At 48.2% G+C, this 22,621-nt stretch overlaps 1 protein-coding gene across 2 annotated transcripts in view; it reads left to right on the top strand.

Annotated features, from left to right (window-relative positions):
• Positions 1-4,791: 4,791 nt before the first annotated feature.
• The window catches only part of kaznb (kazrin, periplakin interacting protein b), a 66,704-nt gene continuing 48,874 nt past the window's right edge, over positions 4,792-22,621 (top strand). Inside the window, exons 1-2 of one of the 2 annotated variants that reach the window (XM_047026107.1) lie at positions 4,792-4,996; positions 19,137-19,294. In XM_047026107.1, coding sequence (XP_046882063.1) covers positions 4,918-4,996; positions 19,137-19,294 — 237 coding nt within the window. In that variant the 5' untranslated portion in view covers positions 4,792-4,917. The remainder of the gene's footprint in view (positions 4,997-19,136; positions 19,295-22,621) is intronic. The other variant, XM_047026106.1, reaches the window with a different exon arrangement.

A 22,621-nucleotide genomic window follows, 5' to 3' on the forward strand; every position in this document is an offset into this window, starting at 1 on the left:
CAGACACCCTGGAAAGGAGGTTATAGTCATTCGTGTATTTTAACTTTTACTTTTCTATTTTAACAACAAATATAACAATATTACTAACATGTCTTGATTGAATTGACTGGTGAGATGTGTCCCATGCACACACACACACACACACACACACACACACACACACACACACACACACACACACACACACACTGTGAAAACCCATTTTGAACAGGATTACAATTCCATTAAGAATGTCTTTAATGGCCGAGATGCTTCAATCTCGACTACCCCTACACCAATACGTAGGGCAGCCCACTCAAATGCCTACAGCATGTTGGAGGGAGTAAATGTTATTGAACAATATATTATAAAGCTAATTTATATTTCCTTGGGATGTTTTCATCATGTTTGTTTTGCCTTCCTGCGTCGATAGTCTTGATAATTTTCTCCTTAGATGAAATTGAGCTGATATGTGTTTTGAGGATGATCAAAGTCAAATATCCTTGTTGACCTCGTATGTAAAACACACTGTTGTAATTTACATAATAAGGACTTTTTTTCAATTTGACCTTGAGTAGGAGCTTTGAGTAGGTCCTCTTAGATTGTAAGTCTTGAATACAGTGTCTACGGCTGTGGCCCTTTCAGATAATTCCACCAGAGCAACATTCTCTTAGCCATACATAACCTGTGTGCAGCCTGTGTGATTGTTACTGGATGGGATGCTGGTGACATTTGTCAGAGTAAAGTGGAGAGGCTGCCTTTTAGACACAGACACAAACCATTTGTTTTGAGATGTGAAGGAGGCGGCTGGTGTTGGTCACGGGGAGATTGCTTTGACACAGCTTTAGACTGATGTTATTGCTGCAGCTGTTGGTAATCAGTGGCATCTCAAACACATTAAGATCCCATATAAGGGTGTCAACTTTATTGCTGGTTAACATTTGCCATTTTCTGGTAATCCTACAGAAAATGGCAAAACACAACAGCACCAATGGAAATATCTGCAAACAAAGTCTTATTCAGTGTTCTTCATTCTGCTGACGACTAGGAAGCGCAGACCCAATAGAAGGAAGGCCAACCACGCCTTCCCAAACCACTGTTATGTTGTAAGACTGTCTTCTTAGGCCTCTTCCGGCCCTTGGTGAGTGTGTGCCTGCTGACTGATCTGAGATCAGCTTGGTCCAGGGCCCATCTGTCACCCTCACACACATTGATGGATCCATCAAACCCACTCACCTGCCCAGCTGCAACAGCACACGTTCCAGCCGTAAACAAAGCATCAGTGGAGCCGATGTGCCCTGTGGAATAACTGCTAATGCATTGGCTCCCCTGTAAAGGTGCACTCTTTTTCAGTTTGACAAGGGGAGAGGAACGAGTGTCGGACTGAATGTGACATGTGAGGATGATATGATTCAGAGGGCTGCTCTTTCTTTATTCGGTGGAAGGGTGCAACGTGTTTCGTCTTCCCCTAGGTGCCATGGCGGTGTGGTTTATGGGTCCCCTGTGGGGGTGCGCATGCTTTATGGGTGTGTGTGTGTGCGTGCGCGCATGGGGAGAAGAAGAGTGCTGTGCCGTACTCAGGCTGTCAGGATGAAATATCACTGCACTAGCTCCTGATTGCTGTATAGCTGGACTCTGCCGTGTTCATAAAAATGCAGCCCTATGCAGGTCTGTTGCAGGGCTCACTAAATAAACGAGGAGAGTGCAGAAAGAGATTTCAGAGGTCCAGGAATGCACACACGAGACACTGAGCCTAACACATATATTTACAGCGGACCGTACAGTGCCATTTGTGTATGTCGAAAATATCAGGTTGGTTTGTGTTTGAATATGTTCAGTGAGCTGTAGGAAAAAAGAGTGGAAGAAGAAATGAGACAGCAATAAATGGTGACCAAGCTTCAACAATTCACTGTTTCCATGGGATTCAGCTCAGTGTAAAAATGTGTTATAATATCAGTAATCCTTCATTTGCATCAGAGTCAGGGGAGTCATAGTCCTCAGTGAAGAGGAGTCATCCACTTCCAGCAGGGAGACCAGCAGGAGGGCTTTATGACTGTTCCTCACACATGACTGAACACTGCCTTCTGTGTCCCAAAAACGTGTCCTAAAAGTTGTGTCGATTCTTCCTGTAAAAAGAAAACAACATTTAAAGATAAGCTTGTTTGAGTAGATGGGAATTCGGAACAAGTTCAAGGTTAAATGATTAAACATGCTGAGCCATTGGCTTGGTGAGCTAGCAGAAACACGTGACTCAAAGCATTGTAGTGAAACAGACCCTGCTCGCTGACCCACCTGCAGGAGAAGGAACTATTCACTCTGTGAGTGACCCCATTTGCTGACTTGGAACTGTGCTCTGGTGGGTAAACCTCACTTTGAAAGGTTAACAGTTCAAATAACAAACAGGAGATCTCTTCCTCTGTGGCCAGATCCACCTTCCATAGCAGACTGCCAACCCCTCTAGTGGTTCTACAGAGACCATTCCAGTGTCCTGTCATTTCCTTTCAAAACAGGAGGAAGTGAGTTCTGCTACTCGCTCTGTCGCTGTGCTAGCAGCCTGACAGCACAACAGTGTGAGAGAGATCCTGGTGACAATGGGCTTCCTGGGAAAGTTTGGCAAATGGGAAAAGCCTGTTGATTGGAGAAGGGGGCATGTTTCCTGTCAAGAGTACAGGATTTGTTTTACTGTAGGACTAACTGGTATACAGTACACTCAATTGCCAACGGGTACAAATAACAGTTACTAGTGGACTTTGAAAAATGATGTTGATTTTTAGCTGTACAACATACCTGTTGTGCTTTTGATGTGTGTTCAGCAGGAGTGGAAGTAACGAATTACAACTACTCATGTTACTGTAAATTAGTGTTTTATTGGGTACTACAGTTACTTTTATGAGCATATTTTAAGTCTGTAATTGTGTTAGTATTCTACTTTGCTACTTTTAAAATCACAATTCGTTACTGAGTAGCCTAGCCTACAATTTGAATTAATATTCAAACATTTCAGCCAGGAACCAATAAAGATCGTAAATGAACCAATTAAAACCCTGATATTTGGACCAACAAAAAAAAAACCCTGAAGCAGGTTTCAGAGAGTTTATTGTAATATTTGCACAGTTAATTTATGGACAGAATTGAAGATTTGGAGAAGCAAACCAACCACATGATGGAAATTAATGACAGCCACCATGAACTCATTGAAAATGACAATGAAATACCAGCTGACGACTGCCCATGGTCGCACCTGGAGGTGCCTTACAAGAATTCAACCACTAATCTCAAAAAAACCTTTAATCACCATTAATGAATAAGGTATTTTTTTTTGTTTAAAGTAACACTTTTCTCAATTGATCTCCAATTGTATTAAAAAGGTTTTAAGAAAATTCTTTAAATATCACCAGCTAAAAAGTAACTACTCTGAGTAGTTTTTGAGAAGAGTAATTTGTACTTTTACTTAAGTATTTTTTTTTAAGTAACACAGTACTTTTACTTGTAATTGAGTATTATCTGAGCATTGTAACGATACTTGTACTTAAGTACCCATTTTCAGTACTCTTTCCACCACTGGTGTTTATCGTCTATATGCCATCTATCCAAACTGCAGCCCTGTCCCTGCCAGATTTCTGTGAAAGCCATCTAAAAGCAATTCAACACAACTTTGTATAAAATCAGGGAAACTATGAAAAAGAATGGTAGAAAGATTCTATACCAAAGGAAGAGGAAGAGGAAGCTGACATCAGCTGTACCTGTGGACACAAAACGAAATTGAAGCAAGTGCCATGACTCATACATCCTGCATTGTGTACAGTATTTCTTTCTAGTTTGTAGAGTTTTATCAAGGTTTCCTTCGGGGGAACACAGAACTTTGGGGAAAAGAAAAGTCCTGCTTTTATGCAAACTCTCTCTTCCTCTCTCATCCACCTTTTGACAGCCAAAGCAAAGAAATGAAGCGGGAGTTTGCAGAAATCTCTTCGGGAGCTCAGGTCCTAAGATGGATCGAGGGGGGTTTGGATGGAAAGATGTGGAGAGAGGGAGGGAGAGGGAAGGAGGGAGGGTGAGCAGGAGGGAGTGTTACTGCTGAAGATCAACAAACGAGGGAGAAGGGAGGGGAGGGGAAGCGGAGAAGGGAGGGGAGGGAGGCTCACCAGATCCCAGAACAAGCATCATCTCTCCAGTCGTGCCCAGAGGACAACGGCTGCTGCTCCTGCCTACAGTGCTTATCACATTGGAGAACAGGGGAGAGGGAGAGAGGAGGGGAGGTACAACTTTCACCTGCTTCTTCAACGGGTTCTGCGCTGCTCTCCTGCTGACTGCCTGGAGCTACAGAGAACTGCTGTTGATAACCTCACACACTTGATTGCACACACACACGCACACACACACGCACACATACACACACACACACAATAGTGGTCGTGGACCAGCTGCACTCACGACCTGGCAGCTTCCTTTACCACCTTCCCTCTCCCTCTCTTCTAGCGTCTAAATCGCATTCACACACACGCACACACACACACACACACAGAAATGATCCCAGAACTCTGCCACACACTCACAGAGACACACCCCCTCTGAGCTGTGAGCAGCGCAGCTCGTGTCAGAGAGCGAGAGAGAGAGAGAGAGAGAGAGGGAGAGAGAGAGGAGGAGGAGGACTGGGCTACGAGGCAGTAGCAGCAGCATCCAGAGGAGAGGTCTGGAAGAGAGCAGTCACCACCCAACCACCAGAATCCAGGAGAGATATCGCCCCAGCAACCAGCTCCTGACTCAGCGACCCCCCCCCCACCCCTCGAAGCGAACTGAAGTCCGCTCGCCCTTTTCTCTCCCTCTCTACCTCGCTCTCCCGGCCCCGGCGTGACGCAGTCTAGCTGACCTTCATCCCCCATCCCCTCCTTCCCTCTCCGTCTCCTCGTGCGCGGCGTGGGCCAGCGGGACAGGACAGCCATGGAGGACACCCTCACCTGCAGCCACTCGTCCGCCTTCTCCCAGGTGTTTGGACGCCAGGGACAGCTCATGCAGGCCAGTGAGTATCCAACAGACAGCACAGGCACCCAACTGGACAGGAGCCCACACACGCATACGCTAGACCTGCCTCAGCTCTCCTCACTCACTCCCTCGTGCACAGGTTGGAGTGGGTGAACAGTGTGCGGTGCATTGTTTTTGTTTGCTTGCCTCTCTGTGATCGCGCTCTGATTGTCACTCACTGTCACTTTCGCTTTTCTTCGGGGTGAGGAAAAGGACTACGGAAGTGAATGTTTCTGCGTGTGCTGGTGTGTGTCTGTGCTGTGTGTGTGTGTGTGTGTACATAAGCACATTAGCTGCAACACCTCCAGGTGGTTTCTCTCTGCCTCTGCTAGTTGAGCTCAACATCCTCACAGTCGTCTCTGTGTCAGTGCTGCTAATACCTTGTGGCAACAAATGCTTTTGTTTATGAAGTGTAATTTAACACCTATTGTAATTACACATGGAGGTTCTGTGGCACGTCTATTCTATTCTGAGCTATGTGTTCTGTACGGCACAACAGGAGGTGAGATCACAGAGGTGCGTGTGTACTAGAGTTGTTGTGGCTTACTTAAAGCTTTACACTAGAGTGTTCTTGGCAGGGTGGTTGTGGTTCACCACCAGCCACAGCTGGAGAGGAAGAACACTTCACTGATAATGGTTGTTTATCTTCACCTGCTGTCTCTGTTTTGGGGTGTGGTCAAACAACAACTGCTATTCAGGAGCTGAGCAAGGTACCTGTGTGTGGAGGTGCTTCCATCTGTGTGTGTATCGCATAGTAGATGCGGTTTTCACACTTTTCCATCCTCTCTCTCAGATGGAGAGTGCTGTCCTTTGTGTATGGTTTTAATAGGACGTGTGATGTGTGAAGCCAGTGCCAGACCCACGCTCAGGGAGATGTGTAGTCCTGTCTTTCAAGATGTAGCTGCAGAGCAGGACTGTGATGAGGGACACGGCAAGGAACACCACCGAGCCCAGACGGATGGTTCAATAATTGAGAAGCGAATTAAGATTTCAGGGAGCACGAACACAGACTTTGACGGCCTTGAACTGCAAAGAGTTCTGCTCGTCCCCACTTGTGTGTTGTACGACAACGCTCGGGGTTGGCCTGTTAATGCAGATTTCCCTTTCAGTAAGGGAGGGCGAGAGGGAGGGAGGAAGAGAGGTAGGGGAAGAAACGGCGAGCAAGCGAGAGAGCGAGGCAGAGATTGAGTGGATGTGTCAGACCTTTACAGTATGTGGGCTGGTATCCCAGGCATGGACGTCCTGCAGAGAGAGCTGTCTTTGAAGCCTCTCGTTCTCTCCCCATCGCCGAAAAATGCAAACGGACTCGGCAGTCTGATAGGTTAGAAGCAGGGCCCTTAGGCACAAGGAATCCCTTTCATCACATTCTCAGTAGTGAAGTCAGATCCACCATGTTTTTATATGTCGATGTGATCCCATCCCAGTGGGACCTCCCGATGAGAGGGAGAGAGGGATGTGGTCTGGGCCCGGTTGCCTCACTCATGTGTAAGGGCCGGCAACCCTGACCTCTCTGGATGGCCGGGCCCAAGGACCACAGCCAGAACCAAGCCAGAGAGGCCAGCTGAAACACAGGGCTGTTCAGGACACCGACAGAAGGCTTGCAGGGCTGCACCAGTCCTCTCCCGTCCCCAGGCATCAGACACCGTGTCAGAAACATGAGGAGATGTTTCCTCATCAGAACACGCCTTGATGTCTTTTGTCTTTGGGAAACGACGTACGCCTCTTGCCTTTCGGCTAATTAGCCGCGATTTGGAGGATCAATTTCCGTCGGTGATCTGTTCTCTTCACACCGCGGAGGCAGCGTGCGATGATAAATGGGCGTTGGGAGTGTCGTCATTGTGGCGCTGTTGCTTGGGTGTCCCGCTGCCCCTCTCGGGCAGAAGAGGAGTCTTTTATAAATAATGCTCTTTGTTGGAGCGGATGTGTCTGTGGACTCGTTAGCTGTGTTTGGTGTGGGGGAGCATGGGACCATCACAGGGTGACAGGGTCCTGATTAATATTCGCGCTCTGACAGCCGAAAGAGGCGTCAAGCCTCTTCGGTAGAAACTCGAGGTTAGTGTTTCCTGTGAGCCTTTCCTCTGCTGCGTGGTACAGTACAGTACGGACGGTAGGAGAGAGACACTCAGTTGAAGAGTGTCTCTTTCTCCCTCTGTGTCCTGATATAGATAGTTGATTACCTGGGCCGTGTCGTGACTCATTCGGTTGATGTTTGAAATTCCCTTTTGAAGGAGGTGGACGTTGAACGCACCAGACTTGATAAGTGGCTTCATCCAGGAACAAAGTGCTGCACACTCTCTGCTGTCAGCAGGTTTCTTCTTTTACCGTATGCAAATGGAGGTGGAATTCAGGAAGGGTGCTGGTTGGTGGCCAGAGAGCTCCTGGTTTGCATTAATCAACCCACACAGTGTCACGCTTCCCATGTAATAGGAGTCCCTGAGACTGAATTTCATATGGTTGCCAGTGATAACAACCTACTCTTAGGTAGATGCAGAAACATGGACCAGGACCAGACAAATCCTTTTTCATTGGTTCTCCTCAAAAAACCCCAGTTAACAAAGGAGAAGGAGGGTAGATACTGTCTATTGTGTTGCCTGTAGTCACAGATTGGTGAGACCTCTGATTTTCTGTCTCAGAGGAAGTTCAAGTGGAAGAACACAGGCGTAGTGGGGCTTTTTATGTGTTTATTTGTTCATTTGGACTCAAAGAAGAGAAAAGGAGAATGTTTGTACGACAATAACACAGTTCTCTTTTTTGAGTGTTTTCCTGTGGGACAAGAGAGGACTATTATCTTAGCCCTGAGCTCACACCAAGTAACCCAGTCCTCTGGAAACTATAAAAGAAAACACTAAATTATTCATTGTTTTATCATCTGTTTTATGTTCTCATAGCCAGCTGAAACCTTTTTGAGCAAAACTTTTATGTTTTGTCCCCAGCGTACACCTCAAAGGGCAACGCAAGCCATCGTTTTTAAAAGGAGGACGGCCGGCTGTTGATAATGTGGGCCTTTAATCATCCAGACTGAGGGTCATCCCTCCACTTAACCCATCCTCCAGGTGCCCCAGTCACCCCCCTGCCCCAGTCACCTCCATACCCCAGTCACCTCCATACCCCAGTCACAGCATGCCCCAGTCACCCCCCGGCCCCAGTCACCTCCATGCCCCAGTCACCTCCACACCCCAGTCACCCCCCTGCCCCCGTCACCTCCACACCCCAGTCACCCCCCTGCCCCAGTCACCTCCATACCCCGGTCACCCCCATGTCCTTGTCGCCCTCCGTACCCAGTGACAGAGCCATCTTGTGTATCCATCCCTACACACACCCTCAGAGGGCTGGAGGTCAGCCTGCATGTTCCCTGACTGCCCGACCGTGTAACGGAACCGGAGCACCCTCTCGGTTATCACAGGCATCCTCAGGCACGTTGGATTGGGACAGTGGTATCTTCTGAGGTCAGAGAGAGAAGTAAGCAGTGGTTTATGGTCTCTATTTGGATGAGTCCTGGATTCAGCGGGGACCCCAAGTGTCCCCTGTGGAGAAACTCTCCATGCTGGTCGATACTGGCCTCGTTTAGATACCCTCCCTGTCTCTCTGTCTCCTAATACCTGTATTGGATTTCAGCACTCTGATAGGGCCACAGCAGGGATAGGCACAAGGCTGGCCAATCCTTTCTGCTTGCCGGCCAGTGGTAATCAATATGATGTGTGTGATTACGTCTGCATGTTATACATGAGTACCTGACATGATGTCAGCGTGACAAAGTGCTGTTCTGGTGTACCTTGATGTCCTCTGTTATTGGGGGGACGACCTTGAATTGTCTGGGTTTGTGCACAATGATTGTGTCCTCTAGAATATTCTATAAATGCTGAAACCAACAATTCATAATCTGTTGCTCCAGGGGGCAGTCCTACCTCTTCAGTGTGAGGTTAGTCAATGAACCAATGAGGATTCAGTTAGTGCCATAGTCCTTACTCTAATGGCATGACTTAACCTGGACAGGATATCAACATCCTCGTCCGGGCTGTCAGGTGGTGTCCCTCTGATTGGAGGCACCTGTGGATCTGGGTATGATGTGATCTGTGACATCATGTTCTGTTGCGTCACATTGTTTCTGTAATGCTGGGCCTTAACTGGTTTCATTGTGTGTCATTATCTGTTGTTCTTTCAAATACTGGCTTTCTGTTTCTCTCTTGTTGTCTCTTTTACCCCCACCTTCTTCTCTCTGTCTCGGTCACACACACACGCACACACACACACACACGCACACACACACACACACACACACACACACATTCAGTGGTTTGGAAGCCACTTCTCTGTGTGATGGAGTGTCTCAAAGCTGCTGTTTGAACACAAAGCACTTGTGTTCACACAGTGGCTTGTTGTGGTCTGGACTTGTGTTCAAACAGTGGCGTGTTATGGTCTGGACTTTAAGCTCTGGTGCCCAAACTGTTCAGGCTTAATGGGCGATGTTGAAGATCGCAGATATTCTTGATCCTATACACACACACACATACACACATACTCACCCACACAAACACACAGAACGTACATGCACACCAAAGCCTGGAGTGCAGTGAAGGCTCTGACAGCAACACAGAGCCGTGTTCTTTGGTGTGCTGTTTGTGGTGAGAACAGAGACACTCCAACCACCCTTGATCCAATTTTCAATATTCTGCTTTTATGAAAGACTTCTATTGAAGATCATAAAAATGCCTTTGACCAAGTTTTTATAGACTGCATGTAGAGTTAACCTTCAGAAACCACAAGTTTACCAGCCTGTTCTTCCCCACAGGGAACTCTCTCTCTCCCCCTGTGTGGGGACCAACAAGCTGCCTCAGTCGAACAAACACATCTCCATTTCTGATCTCCACTGCTGGCACAGAGAGAGGCGGGAAAAGAAACACCAAACATGCAGGCTCATTGTGCCATGCTCTCCCCCTGTGCCGAGTGTGTGCTGCATGCCAAACAGCGGCACACACGAGACCTGAAGAAGACTACTTCACCCCCGATAGCCCTCCCTCCCTCACGACGGGTCCCAAGCAGTAACTCCTGGAACTCATTTGGAAATGGACACACCATGGTGGACCTGTTTTATTAGCTCTGTGCTGAGGAGGAGGAGGAGGGGGGGGGGGATTGCAGGTGTGTGTGACGCCCATTCTCCTGGGAGGGTGTGTGCACCGCTCTCTCTTTTGTTCTCTCAGAACAAGAAGAACACTGGAGCAACACTGCCATCAGCACAGCACAGCGCGCGCGTGTGTGTGTGCGCGCGCAGGAGAGGATGGAACAGTGTAACTAAGGGGTTTATTCCAGGATGAGAGGAAAAGAGGCCAGCAGCTCTCTTGGTGGGGCACAAATGTGGAGTCAGCAGACATAAACTTATCCCCTCTCTCGCTCACTACCTCTCCCCCTCGCTCTGTCTTTCTTTCTCTCTTCCCCCTGTCTCTCCCTCCCTCCTTCCCTCTCTCTCTCTCTCTCTCTCTCTCTCTCTCTCTCTCTCTCTCTCTCCTCTCTCTCTCTCTCTCTCTCTCTCTCTCTCTCTCTCTCTCTCTCTCTCTCTCTCTCTCTCTCTCTCTCTCTCTTTCTCCACACCCCCACATCACAGGTTCTGTTGAGGAGGCTGAGTCTTGTGCCGCTGACTCCTGCACCCCTTTAACCAGCATCCTGGCAGATCAACATGCAGCTGCAGCCTCACACAGCACACACACATTTAGCTGCTCGGAGGCCAGAGAACAATGCCTACATGAACATGCTCCTCTCCTCTCTCCCTTTTCTTCCCCTCTCCTTCTTTCTCCTGTCCTGTACTTTGTCTTTGGTGCGTGCCTACGCATGGCATGTGATTTCTTCCTTTCTCTCCTTTGCACCTTGCCTTCTCCCCTCACCTCCCCTCCCCTCCCCATCTCTACCCTCCTATTTCCTTGTGGCTCACGGGGAACAGCCGTGTGACTACAGAGATGTGCATGTGTGAAGTTAGGAACATTTGATGTATGAAGGATGAGAGACAGTATGCCCTTTAAATACAGCAAGGCATTTCTCAGCCAGGCGATTGTCAAGCTCAGACATGTATTAGTTTGATGTGTCTTTGAACCACGGAGTTTGTTTACCTGCACACACTATCGCACAAAGTCTGCTTATTTACGATATGCAGTTTTACCCGGTTTCTGCAACTGGCAGCTAATCTACTCTTTTACAGCAGTAGTGACACTTTCTAAGCATCAAAGAGGTGAGGCAAAGCACCTGGTAATGGATCCACCATGCGTTCTGTTGGAGAAACTTTGAGGAGGAACTCTGGTTGAGTAAACCCTGAGGAGAGCGTCTGTAAGGACGGTGGTGTCTCTGCTGTTGTGCTCCAGAGTTGACCCACTTTTCCACCCAGTGAGTGACAGTCGCAGGGACAGAGAAGCAAACAGGCCTAATTGGCTGCAGCCTTGTCACAAGTTTTCCCTGTAGTCTGGAGCAAACCATCCAGGAGGAGGGTTTTTCATGTGTCGTTTGCGTGTGTGTTTGTGTGCGTGCGCGGGATTGTGTTCGGTCCTATGGGTCCATTCTAACAAGCGGTGTTTACCTCAAAAAGTCCTGAGGAAACGTTCTTGTTCCTGTCCTTCATCCTCTCCTCATTTGTATTGTTTTTGTTTGGGGGGGGGCTCTTTTCGAGGGGGGAGGGGGGCGTCTCTCAATTCCATGTCACTCCTACCTCACCGTTCTATTTTTCGCTCTAATGTTGGTGAACAGTAGCCTTACTGTATACAGTCTATATATACTGGATCTATACTGTATACATACCTGTTTGTAGAGTTGACATAAGGGTTCTGTCTCCTGTGTACAGCAGCTGTCAGGCTGTCAGGCTAATGGAGGGGTGTGTGACAGTGTGCTAGATGGCTCTATAACTGGGACACTAACGTCAAGTAGATATCACTATTGGCGAGGAAAAATCATGAAATAAGTTTCTCTCCTTATACCTGAGCCTGGTTAGTAGCAGACCAAAACCCCCCTCCTCTTCCTCTCTTCCCCCTCCCCCTCTCTCCCCGCCTCCTCTTCCTTTCTCCCCCCTTCTCCTCTTCCTCTCTCCCCCCTTCTCCTCTTCCTCTCTTCCCCCTCTTCCTCTTCCTCTATTCTCCTTGCTCCTCCCATCTCCCCCCCCTCCTCTTCCCCCCCCTCCTCCTTCCCTCCACCTCTTCCTCTCTCCCCCCTCCTCCTCTTCCCCCTCCTCCTCCTCTTTCCCTCCCCCTCCTCCTCCACTCTCTCGCTGCTTCACTTCCAGATGGACATGTTATCTCCTCACCTTTAATTCCCAGTTAAACTCAGTTGGTCGGAGGGCTTGGCGGAGGCAGGATGACGCATGTAATAATAACTCTGATCTTCTGGGCTGAGTGTAGGAGAGAATTTGCTTATCAAAGGATCAGGGAGGGCTTTCATCTTCACGAGACGGCTCCGCAGCATGCACAATTACAGATGTGTCTGACTCTGGCTCTGAAAGAAGGGATGAAGGAAAGAGGAGGGGGAAGAGCGATGCTCAGAACGCTTAACGCTGTTGCAAATGGAATCTCTCACTAGGTGGCACACTGATAATAGCTATGGTAGACCGGTAGCAGTGCACCTCCCTCCCTCCCACCCTCCCTCCCCCCCTCCCTCCCACCCTCCCTCCCCCCCTCCCTCCCCCCCTCCCTCCCTCCCCCCCTCCCTCCCTCCCCCCCTCCCTCCCTCCCGCGTCTATCTTTTCCTCCTTCTATCGCTCCCTCCTGCCTCTGATAATGCAGCCTCAGCACAGTGGTGCACGTCTTCGCCCATGCTCATTAGCGCTGTTAGGAGACTGCTGCTTGTGATGAGCTCATGTCTTATTAGCTCTGAAGCGAAGCTCCAGGGTTTGGGTGGATGCTGATGTCTTTATTCTGGTGAAAATGACACCTCCTAGTTACACTTCACTCACACAGAGTAGACCACATCACTGGCAAAAGGCAGAGTAAAGGACATACCTCCTTATCTCCGTCGTAACCGGGCCACCGTGTCCATAGTGGTGGCATCACCGCCACATCGGCATCCCTGAAATAGGACCAAGCCTCCAGATGGTGGCAGTGTTGCTATGGGGAAGTCAGGTGAATTCCCTGCTCACACAGCATCTGGAAAGGTTTGTGCGGGAAAGAGGAGGGGGGAGTGATGTATGAAGCAGGGGTACAATCAGCAAGCATGGTCAGACAAGTCCCATTGAGACCCCCCCGAACAGAGATGCCCTTGAGTCTGCTCTCCCTCCCAGGCTCACCTGCCTCCTGCAACAGGTCAACAGCAAACCGTCATTAGCCTACATTGTGGAACGCAGCACACACAATGATGAACGGAGCTCAGAGGAGATACACGGCCCACCATCTGTCGACCTTATAAGGTCATGTCTGGCAGAGGCAGAGGTGAGGGGTCAGGGTTAACCCCCGAGTCGAGTGCGTGGAAGGTTGTGTTTGACTTTTCCAAAACAGGAAGTTCTTGTGTGCCTCTAAAAACAGGTTGAACTTCAAAAAAGAAAAGGTGACCAAAGGTTTTGGTGTTGCACATAGATTGCGTGGCTGAATATTCATACGATGAGCTCTGGGGTTTGACGAGACTTGAACTCTTTGATGTTTGCTGAAACATCATAAATAAAAAGAAAGGGAGACACCTAAGCTCTAAGTCCATTTCATTGACAGGCTTGGGTTGATGCGTTTCAGACTTATATCAGTCCTTTCCCTACCCCAGACTCACAAGTTTGCAGTCGAAACATGTGGTGAGTTCCATGAAATTCCCATGGCAACCGACACAGTGAAGAGGGGCTGTAAAACTTTCATTAGGAATGTGTGAAGATTTCTTCTTTTTTCAGACATGTCCTTCATTTGAATTTTGATTACCGTGGCTGTTGAAATACTTCTGAGATTGCTGGAGTGAGGGATGAAATTGTTTTTTTTCTTCCACGTTCTATTCCACCAGTTTTCTTTGTTGAGAGGGGAGGTGGGTATGCCAGATGCCTGTGCTCTGTAGCTTTCTAGTAGGATAAGCCCCGATGGACTTGAATAACCGGTCTGTTGCTAAAGTTCCTCACTAAGCAAATTAAAGTACTTGTCGATGGTTCTTCTTTCTCAAACTTCAGTCTGAAACATTCATCTTTCACAAAAACTCATTTATTTTAACGAGCCATTCAATTTTTAGGCGGGTCTACTGTAATAGGTTTCTATCAAGTGTATTACGAAACCCCAAAAAACAACTTCAGATATGCAAATTCAAGACAGCTTAAAGTTTCCCCTCTCTCACCCCCACCAGAGGGGTCATTTAAATTTTGATAGAATGCATAATGTAGCCAATGGTTCGGAATTAAACAAAAAGGGCACAAAAGGCCTATAGCTCTGTGAAAACAATCCATAAAGAATTCATCCCTTTGCGTAGATATGAGTGGCATCTTGGTGAGCTGGGTTAGACGCAAGCACTAGCTGTAACCGGAGGTGAGAATTGAAAGACAGAAAACCATGAAAATTCAATTTGAAGTTAAGACTTGTCTTCTTCAGAAAGAAACAACAAACCATCAACAAGGCCTTGGTTGGAAATGTCCTTTCAATAGCAAAGGAGGCGTTCAAATATTTAAAAGAATCATGTTTGCTGGAAAGCAGTACTGAGAATGCTCCATAGCAGTCTCTCTCTCTGTGTGTATGTGTGTGTGTGTGTGTGTGTATATGTGTGCACATGGTGAAGTAGTTAGTCCAAGCCTTTGTTTCACACAAAGCCTAACAAGGACTGGCATGGTTGTGACTGCGTCCCAGGTGGACAGAGAGGATATTGACCACAGCACAGAAACACAACCCGACCCAAGAGTGAAAACTTCATCAGGGTGGGTGTCGACCTGTGCGTGGACGAGCAGCAGACTCAACCACCTGACCACCTGACCACCTGACCACCTGACCACCTGACCACCTGATCACCTGACCACCTGACCACCTGACCACCTGATCACCTGACCACCTGACCACCTGACCCAGCATTCAGACAATTCTCCAGCATTCAGACAATTCTCATTTCCTAGGTCTGCATCACCTCTCCTACAATAAAGGCTGGGTTCTCTGAAAGGATTACTAAACCATGACATTTGTTCAGATCTGCAAAAGACTCATTCGTTTTCCACGACTGATGTTTTTAGAAGTCATCTTCGGAAAAATTGCAGCCTGCATTTTTGAGGAAATTGCCACACGTAGGCATTCACACAGAGAGTCATTCTCTCTCCCAAGGATACTGATGCAGAAGAATGAAGCAAACAACTAAATTACAGGTCTGGGTGAGATGGGAAAAGGGGGATTGGGCTCTTACAAAACCCAACAAACCTCCGGAAACTATAATGGATCTTTCCAAATGCCTGTGTTTGAGCTGCCTGACAATTAGTATTACAGTCAGTTAGCTGTTCCAAAGCCTCCAAACCTGGTATTCTACTCCTAATGGGGAGGGGGATCTACCCAGATTCTACCCAGAGTTTGCATTAGGCTTTGGAGCTTTGGGCTTTTTTCTTTGACGCCAGAACACCACGCAGCTCAGACACAGAGTCAGTAAGACGTAACACTTGTTCTGAGACCTTTTGAGACGGCTTGCCTCTGACATGCGGCCCGGGGGCCCTGGTAGGGCTTAGAGTGGGACTGGGAGAGTTTCTGTCAATTTGCCATGACAGGAAGGAGGCCACTGCAGCTCAGCAACTGTGCTGGAAGTCCCCAAGTGCCACGCAAGTGAAACATTGGCCTTTCTTTCTTCTTTCTCCTGGAGCAGAAGCAGAGGGCTCTCCATTGTTGGGGCAGGTCTGGGGACGAACTCAAATCAGTCGCTTTCAAACAGGGTTTTCTTCCATCACGTCCTCAACAAGTGACAACGCACTCCCAGGGCAATATTAAATGGCTGCACATAATAAAAACGGAGAAAAAAAACATTGAAACGAAGCCCAGAAATCAAAGTGTGGGATTGAAACATCGTGTTTTGAGTGGTTCCCACTCCCCATGGTCTTGACTGCTCCTCTAACAGTTGAAGGCTCCTGCTATTGTTTGGTCTCATCAAACTGATTGTGGCAGAGACTGTGAAGGGCACTAACTACGCTCTGACAGCTGTGTGTGGGAGTCGGCATCACACAACACTAACCTGACAAGACTGTGGTGAACACATTGGCATCCACAGTCCATTAAACCCCATGTATGTAGGTTTGAATTGTGAGACACAGCAGAACGCTTAGCATGTAGATAAAGGATCTAAAGGAGAATAAAGAATAGTAGAGAATAAAGGATGCAAATGACCTGGCAGGTATGGAAAAATAATGGAACAGTTTGTATTCGCAAAGCCCTTACAACAAAATAATTGATGAAAAGGATTTTCATTGTTGAAATAGCGAGAAGAAAAAGAAATTGATTTGGCAAACAGCACCACACACACAAGCATGCAGATAAAAGCACCTAGAAAATCTCTTCTTTGTATTCCCATCCTGTTGTCCATCCCCTGAAAGCAGCATGGAGCAGTAATAAGCAACTTCAAGACTACTGGGGGCCGAGTCCAAGTGCTCTACCCATGCCTTGCCAGAGACATGGACAGGAGAGCAATCTGTTCTGTTCTATGTTTTTATTGGGGTCCTTTGAGGAGGAAACATGGGAAGAACACGCACTCCACGCAGAAGGGCCCAGGAGACGCCTGAGTAGCAAACACTGCCTTAAGACGAGCCTTCTTGCTCTGAGGCAACCGTGAGGCGCTGTACAGCCGTGCTCCTACTCAAAGTGATATGTTCCGTACGTTTCGAAACAGGAAGACAGCATCAAATCTTGGACGGAAAGAGAGGGAAAAAGAGAAAGAGAGAGAGGATGAGACGAGAGAGGGAGGAACGGTTTGGAAGGTGCCATGCCTCTGCTGAATGCTTGAATGCTTACACACTGTGCTCTTCTGCTTGATATGAATACTTAGGTGATGTATTCAATCACTGATCTGAAAACAAGGTCTGACATTTCTTGGGCTGATGTCTTCTCGGCTGAATGGGGGGGTATTCATTTCCATGCTAATGTGGTCTTGCCTGGTTAGCTCCTACTGGGGTGAATGTGTGTTTTGTGGAGGCCAAAGAGGCGCAGAACTCACAAATGGATTCATGCTGCCTCCAAACTTTTAATTGATCATCTGTTTTCGCGGATTCTAGTTGAAATAATTACTTTCAATTTCAAACGTATCTTATCAGTCAAAAGGGCATGTACTTTTTTAGGGATTTTTCTGTGTGTGTGTGTCTGTGTGCCTGTGTGAGTGTGTGTGTTGCCATGCGCATGCATGTGTGACTGGAATGAAAATATATTTGAGCAGTGCTGTGTTCACTCTAAGACTGTGCGGTGGCATATTGAAGAGAGATTGTTATTCAATTGCTTTGAATAGTCACTTGTTTTTTCTCTGTCGAGCACTCTGAATGGGACTGAGGGAGATGACAAACAAAGGTGTGTGTCTGCTTTGTTCCTGAGGATTGAGCCGGAGCAGTGGTCCCATCTCGTCTCGCAGTGTGTGTGTGTGTGTTTGGAAGTGGGGGGGGGGGGTGTACACCTCGTAAATGTTGACTGTGAAATTAGAATCCATTCGTCAACCAAGTGTCATAAACATTTTACTTGGCCTTGCTTCTGATGTGATGCGGCCTGTCTCATCTCATCACCATGCCTGTGTGTGTGTGTGTCTATGTGCGTCTTTCTCTACAGAGCTAAGGGCACAAACGTGTCTGTGGTGGTGGGGGGTGCTGCCACAGCACATTTTGAGGAGGGAGAGGGGGGACATCAATCTTTGATACTGTACGCATGTGAGAGCCTGACCTTGGCTGTCTCAGAAGAGGGGTCATACAAGGAGGAAGAAAGGTGGAGGAGGAGCAGGAGAAGCTATGCATGGAGTCCCCCCCCCCCCCCCCCCCCCCCCACCACCACCACATTCATCTCCTGTGCTGACCCCTCAAAATCTCTGGTCTAACTGGACTGGATAGGTGAAAGGCTGGGTTCCTGAAGATGGCTGTTCCCCATCATATCATGTCAGATCAGGAATCACAGACCGCCCAGGCCAAGCTGTACTTCCTGTGCTTTCTCAAAGGAATCTTTGTGGACTGGATAGCTGGCAGCAATACCCGCCAGCCAATCAGTGAGCTGGTGATCATGTTTAAACTTGTCCAGTTAGAGCATTACAAATACATGACAGCCTGTACAAAGCCTAGCCAGCCTGCCTAGGCTGAAAACACACAAGCAGAGACTGCCTTTATCCGAAGCACATTTCTCCCACACTCACTTGATAAATGACCGGGAAGTTAACAGATATGTTGCAGCTGTTGCAGAAAAAGAGAGAGAGAGGGAGAGGAATGGAGAGAGAGGAGGGAGGGAGGGACAGACAGAGACAGAGAGAGAGAAAGAGAGAGAGAAAGTGAGAGAGAGAGAGAGAGAGAGAGAGAGAGAGAGAGAGAGAGAGAGAGAGAGAGAGAGAGAGAGAGAGAGAGAGAGAGAGAGAGAGAAAGAGAGCGAGAGAGAGAGAGAGAGAGAGAGAGAGAGAGAGAGAGAGAGAGAGAGAGAGAGAGAGAGAGAGAGAGGAATTAGGGTGAAGATGAGACCAGTTGAGGGAGCTGTGCTGTGGCCCTCAGAGGGATTAGAGCTCAGCACACAGCATGCAGATGGGAGAGATCAGCCAGGAGAGACTCAGGGGAAGAGAGAACTCTGCCAGGCTGGAAACTGGTGAAGCTGTTAAGCTGCTAGGTCTCCATGGCGGTAAAGAAGAAGATGGGTCTACTGTCACCATGTGTGTGTTTCGATATGTGCGCGCTTGACTCCACGTGCGTGTGTTTGATTTGGGGGCGTGTGTTTGGTGTCATTATGAATGACTCGGTGTGTTTGTTATGGAGGTACTGTACTGAGATAAGGCAAAGGATTTAGCTTGACGAACCTAAACAAAGCCTTTGATGTGGGATTTCATGTGGGCACTAATACATAATGTGTGCCCCCCCTCACTCTCATCTTTCTTTTTCTCTCTTTCCCTCCCACTCTGTCTCAATCTCTTTCTCTTTCTCTTTCTCTTCTCTCTTTCTCTTTCTCTTTCTCTTTCTCTTTCTCTTTCTCTCTCTCTCTCTCTCTCTCTCTCTCTCTCTCTCTCTTTCTCTCTCTCTCTCTCTCTCTCAGCGGTCCAGTCTTTGAACAGCCTAAATGACCAGATTGCCCACTTCATGGTGAACCGACCCAGTGCTCTGGCCAACGAGGTGGACGCTTTCCATCCTGGTGAGAGGGACACCTTGAGGAAGTCCATGGCCCTGATGAGGCACCTGCTCATGGACGCACAGGTAGGCGGCCTCACCCCAGGTCCTACCGGACGTCAAATTGACAGAGCCATGCTTGATTCGAGCTTGCCAGCAACATTGATACTGAAGTAGTTGTGTCTACAAAATTCAGCATGTGAGATAAACAGAATGAAAAAAAACCTCATACAGTAAAGATCTCTCTGAGAACAGCCTCGGACAGGAAACGACCCTGAAACTGCAACTCTTGAAAGGATCGATTGTAACATCCGCAAATGTCAACATTTGAATAATTGAATGTCACCTTGTTCCATGAGAACCATAAATAATTGAATCTCCTCTGTTTCTCTGAAGCTCGGAATGAAAGTGAGCTGTGAAGTTGTTCATTAGTGTGAGCCCCCTGTCATGGCATCATGTGCTGTACAGTCATGGGGCCTGGCCTGCTAGAAACTAGTACACTGATACAACATACCGTGCTCAAGCGTTCACTGATCTATCTCTCACTCTTAAAGATGGATGGAACAGAGAGGCACATCCCACCACGAGGTTCTCTCTGCAGTTCTAGAATGTTCATTCTCAGCATCTATCATCTTTCATGAGGAAATGTAATGGAACTGATATTGAGATAGTTCTATAGCAATAAGTCTCCTCACATCCTGTAGGTAAGCGATGGTAAAAGGACAACTGTCATGTGATCTGTCAGCGTCCGCCTGGGGGACTTTAGATAGTCTGTCTTTGCACTTTCTCTCTCCCCCCATCGTCTCGTCTCTGTTCTTTTCTCGACGTGTTGATGAATGTTTGGTGACCGTTGACACCGTGATGCATTTGGGTTATCTATTAGCTGTGTCACAGACTTGCCTCGATAAATACAGAGCCCCCCCCCCCCCACCGCCACTCTCGCACACATAACCCAAGCGGCACCGCTGGCATTGATTAAAGGGAAAGTCATTCAGCGAAAGGCCATCTCCGTCGCCTAGGCACGTCATATGCATGCCCGGATGAAAGATCGTCCGCCTGCAGTCAGTTTTCTGCAGTTTAGGAACAGAGCTGCAAGCTGATGGATGAGCAAGGGCCCGGGCCATGAATGGTCTAATGATTGTCTGCGGGAGAAATTGGTCTTAGGAAAGTTTCTAGATGTTCAGAGTTTAGCCAAACATTTCAGAATGACAAATCAGCCCCCTGTGTGCCTGGTGTTCCTGTATACTGTGTCTCTTCTCTGTTCCTGTATACTGTATCTCTTATCTGTTCCTGTGTACTGTAGAGTGAATCTTAGGAAACCTCTTCTGGCCCCTCTGTACAGTACCTCATGTTCTGTAACTTTCCACTCAGGAGGAGTGGGACTGTCATCTCCAGTGTAGAAGATTCTGGGGTAGTTCTAATACTTCAATTGATGCGGCATTGTAAACCCAGATCTACCCCAAGACAATGAAATTCCTGTTAACAAAGATGATTCCAGCTTTTCGAAACAGTGTTACACTACATGCTGAACCGCAGTGGAGGAAGTCTGCTCCTTAATTAATGCTGAGGAGCTGTGTTTGTCTGCCAACATTCACTGAGCATGTAGCATGGAGCGCCGGTGGTCCATCCTTTTCCCCTTCCTCTGTGAGTCAGGTCAGTTCTCTGTGAGCTATGTTAGATTTCAGCCAGTTCCTGACAGATATTTGTTTCAGAAGCAGAACAGGAGCTCCGCCCCCTCTCTCTAATTGTCAGGCCAGACTTGCAGATTTCCAGCCGGCAGAACCAGAAACCATGCCAGCCTTACCGAGCAGCCACGCTGGGCCAGCCTGCCTTTCAACCAACCTGCCCTCACCTGTCTGTCTTCCCACCCTCATCTGCCTGTCTGTCTTCCTACCCTCATCTGCCTGCCTGTCTGCCTGCCCTCATCTGCCTGCCTGTCTGCCTGCCCTCATCTGCCTGTCTGCCTGCCTGCCCTCATCTGCCTGCCTGTCTGCCTGCCCTCATCTGCCTGCCTGTCTGCCTGCCCTCATCTGCCTGCCTGTCTGCCTGCCCTCATCTGCCTGCCTGTCTGCCTGCCCTCATCTGCCTGCCTGTCTGCCTGCCCTCATCTGCCTGCCTGTCTGCCTGCCCTCTCCTCTACCTCCACAGGCCCTGCCTCAGCATCACAGAGGAAATAGAACTCCCCGAATGCGGACAAAGGGTGGGGAAATGGGGACAGCTGCATGTTCTAGGACTTGTACTTTTATGCTCAGCGCTGCCCTGATTGTGGCGTCTCGTCCCTTACACCACTGATCTCATCGAGGGTCATGAGTTCAGTGTCGGGACAGTGATTAGTGCCACCAGCGGCTGACTGGGATTGGGGTCTGGGATTGGTCCATTCTGGTTGGTGGCTGCCTTCCCTGGTTCCTTGTTTACCATCTTCTTCTTCTGTGATTGGGCAGCTGAAGTTTACAACAACTGATGGAGCAGGTGTCCAATCTGAAGGGAGTGAACAACGAACACTTGGGAGGAAAGGAACGTTCTCGAAGGGGAACAGGCTCTTCAGGGAGGAGCCCCAGAAGCATGTTCCCTCCCTGCGTTAGGAGGAGTGGACACGGGACTGCTATCTGTTTGTGCCATTGGAGCTAGCCAACACACACAAAAGCAGAAACCTGAAAAAGAAAACTCAAATGAATCATAAGCAACTGTCGTAAGTGTTTACATTTAGATGTGGAAAATCTGAGAAAACAACCACTGATAATTTTAACCCACTAAAAGGAAGAAATTGCATTAAATCATTGGCAAGTATCGAAATGGTCTCCCTTGGAATCCTGTGCCAGAATTGATTGGCTCATTTGTCATTTGCACAGATTAATTATTCATGTCTCTGGTTGCCGTGGAGGGGTGACTAATCAAATGAGTTTCTCTGGATGTGAGGAGGCTGTGGGTTGATGTAGCGTAATACTATGTTGCATTAGCACCATGGCTGGATAAGTCACAGCAGGGTCTCAGCAGAGAGCTGCTCTGGTTACGGCCTCCAGAGATTTACTGCTGCTTACTTGCACTGTTTTCTGCCTGCCTGCCTGCCTGCCTGCCTGCCTGCCTGCCTGCCTGCCTGCCTGCCTGCCTGCCTGCCTGCCTGCCTGCCTGCCTTCCTCCCTGCCTGTCTGTCTGTCTGCCTGTCTGCCTGTCTGCCTGTCTGCTTGTCTGCCTGTCTGCCTGTCTGTCTGTTAATGGGTGTAACAGATAGCTCTGCCTGCCTCGCTTTGGCTTTTCAAAGCAGGAAGTGATTACTGAATGGATCATAGATTGGGAGTAGATAGTTGTGCAGACCTTGCATATCCTTCTCTCCATCTGTCTCACCATGTCACTATGCTCAGGGTCAACTTGGGAGGCTATTTCAACACCATGTCATGTAGAGAGAGTTCCTAGGGT

This window comes from Hypomesus transpacificus, chromosome 9 (assembly GCF_021917145.1).
Source record: "Hypomesus transpacificus isolate Combined female chromosome 9, fHypTra1, whole genome shotgun sequence".
Taxonomy (NCBI): domain Eukaryota; kingdom Metazoa; phylum Chordata; class Actinopteri; order Osmeriformes; family Osmeridae; genus Hypomesus; species Hypomesus transpacificus.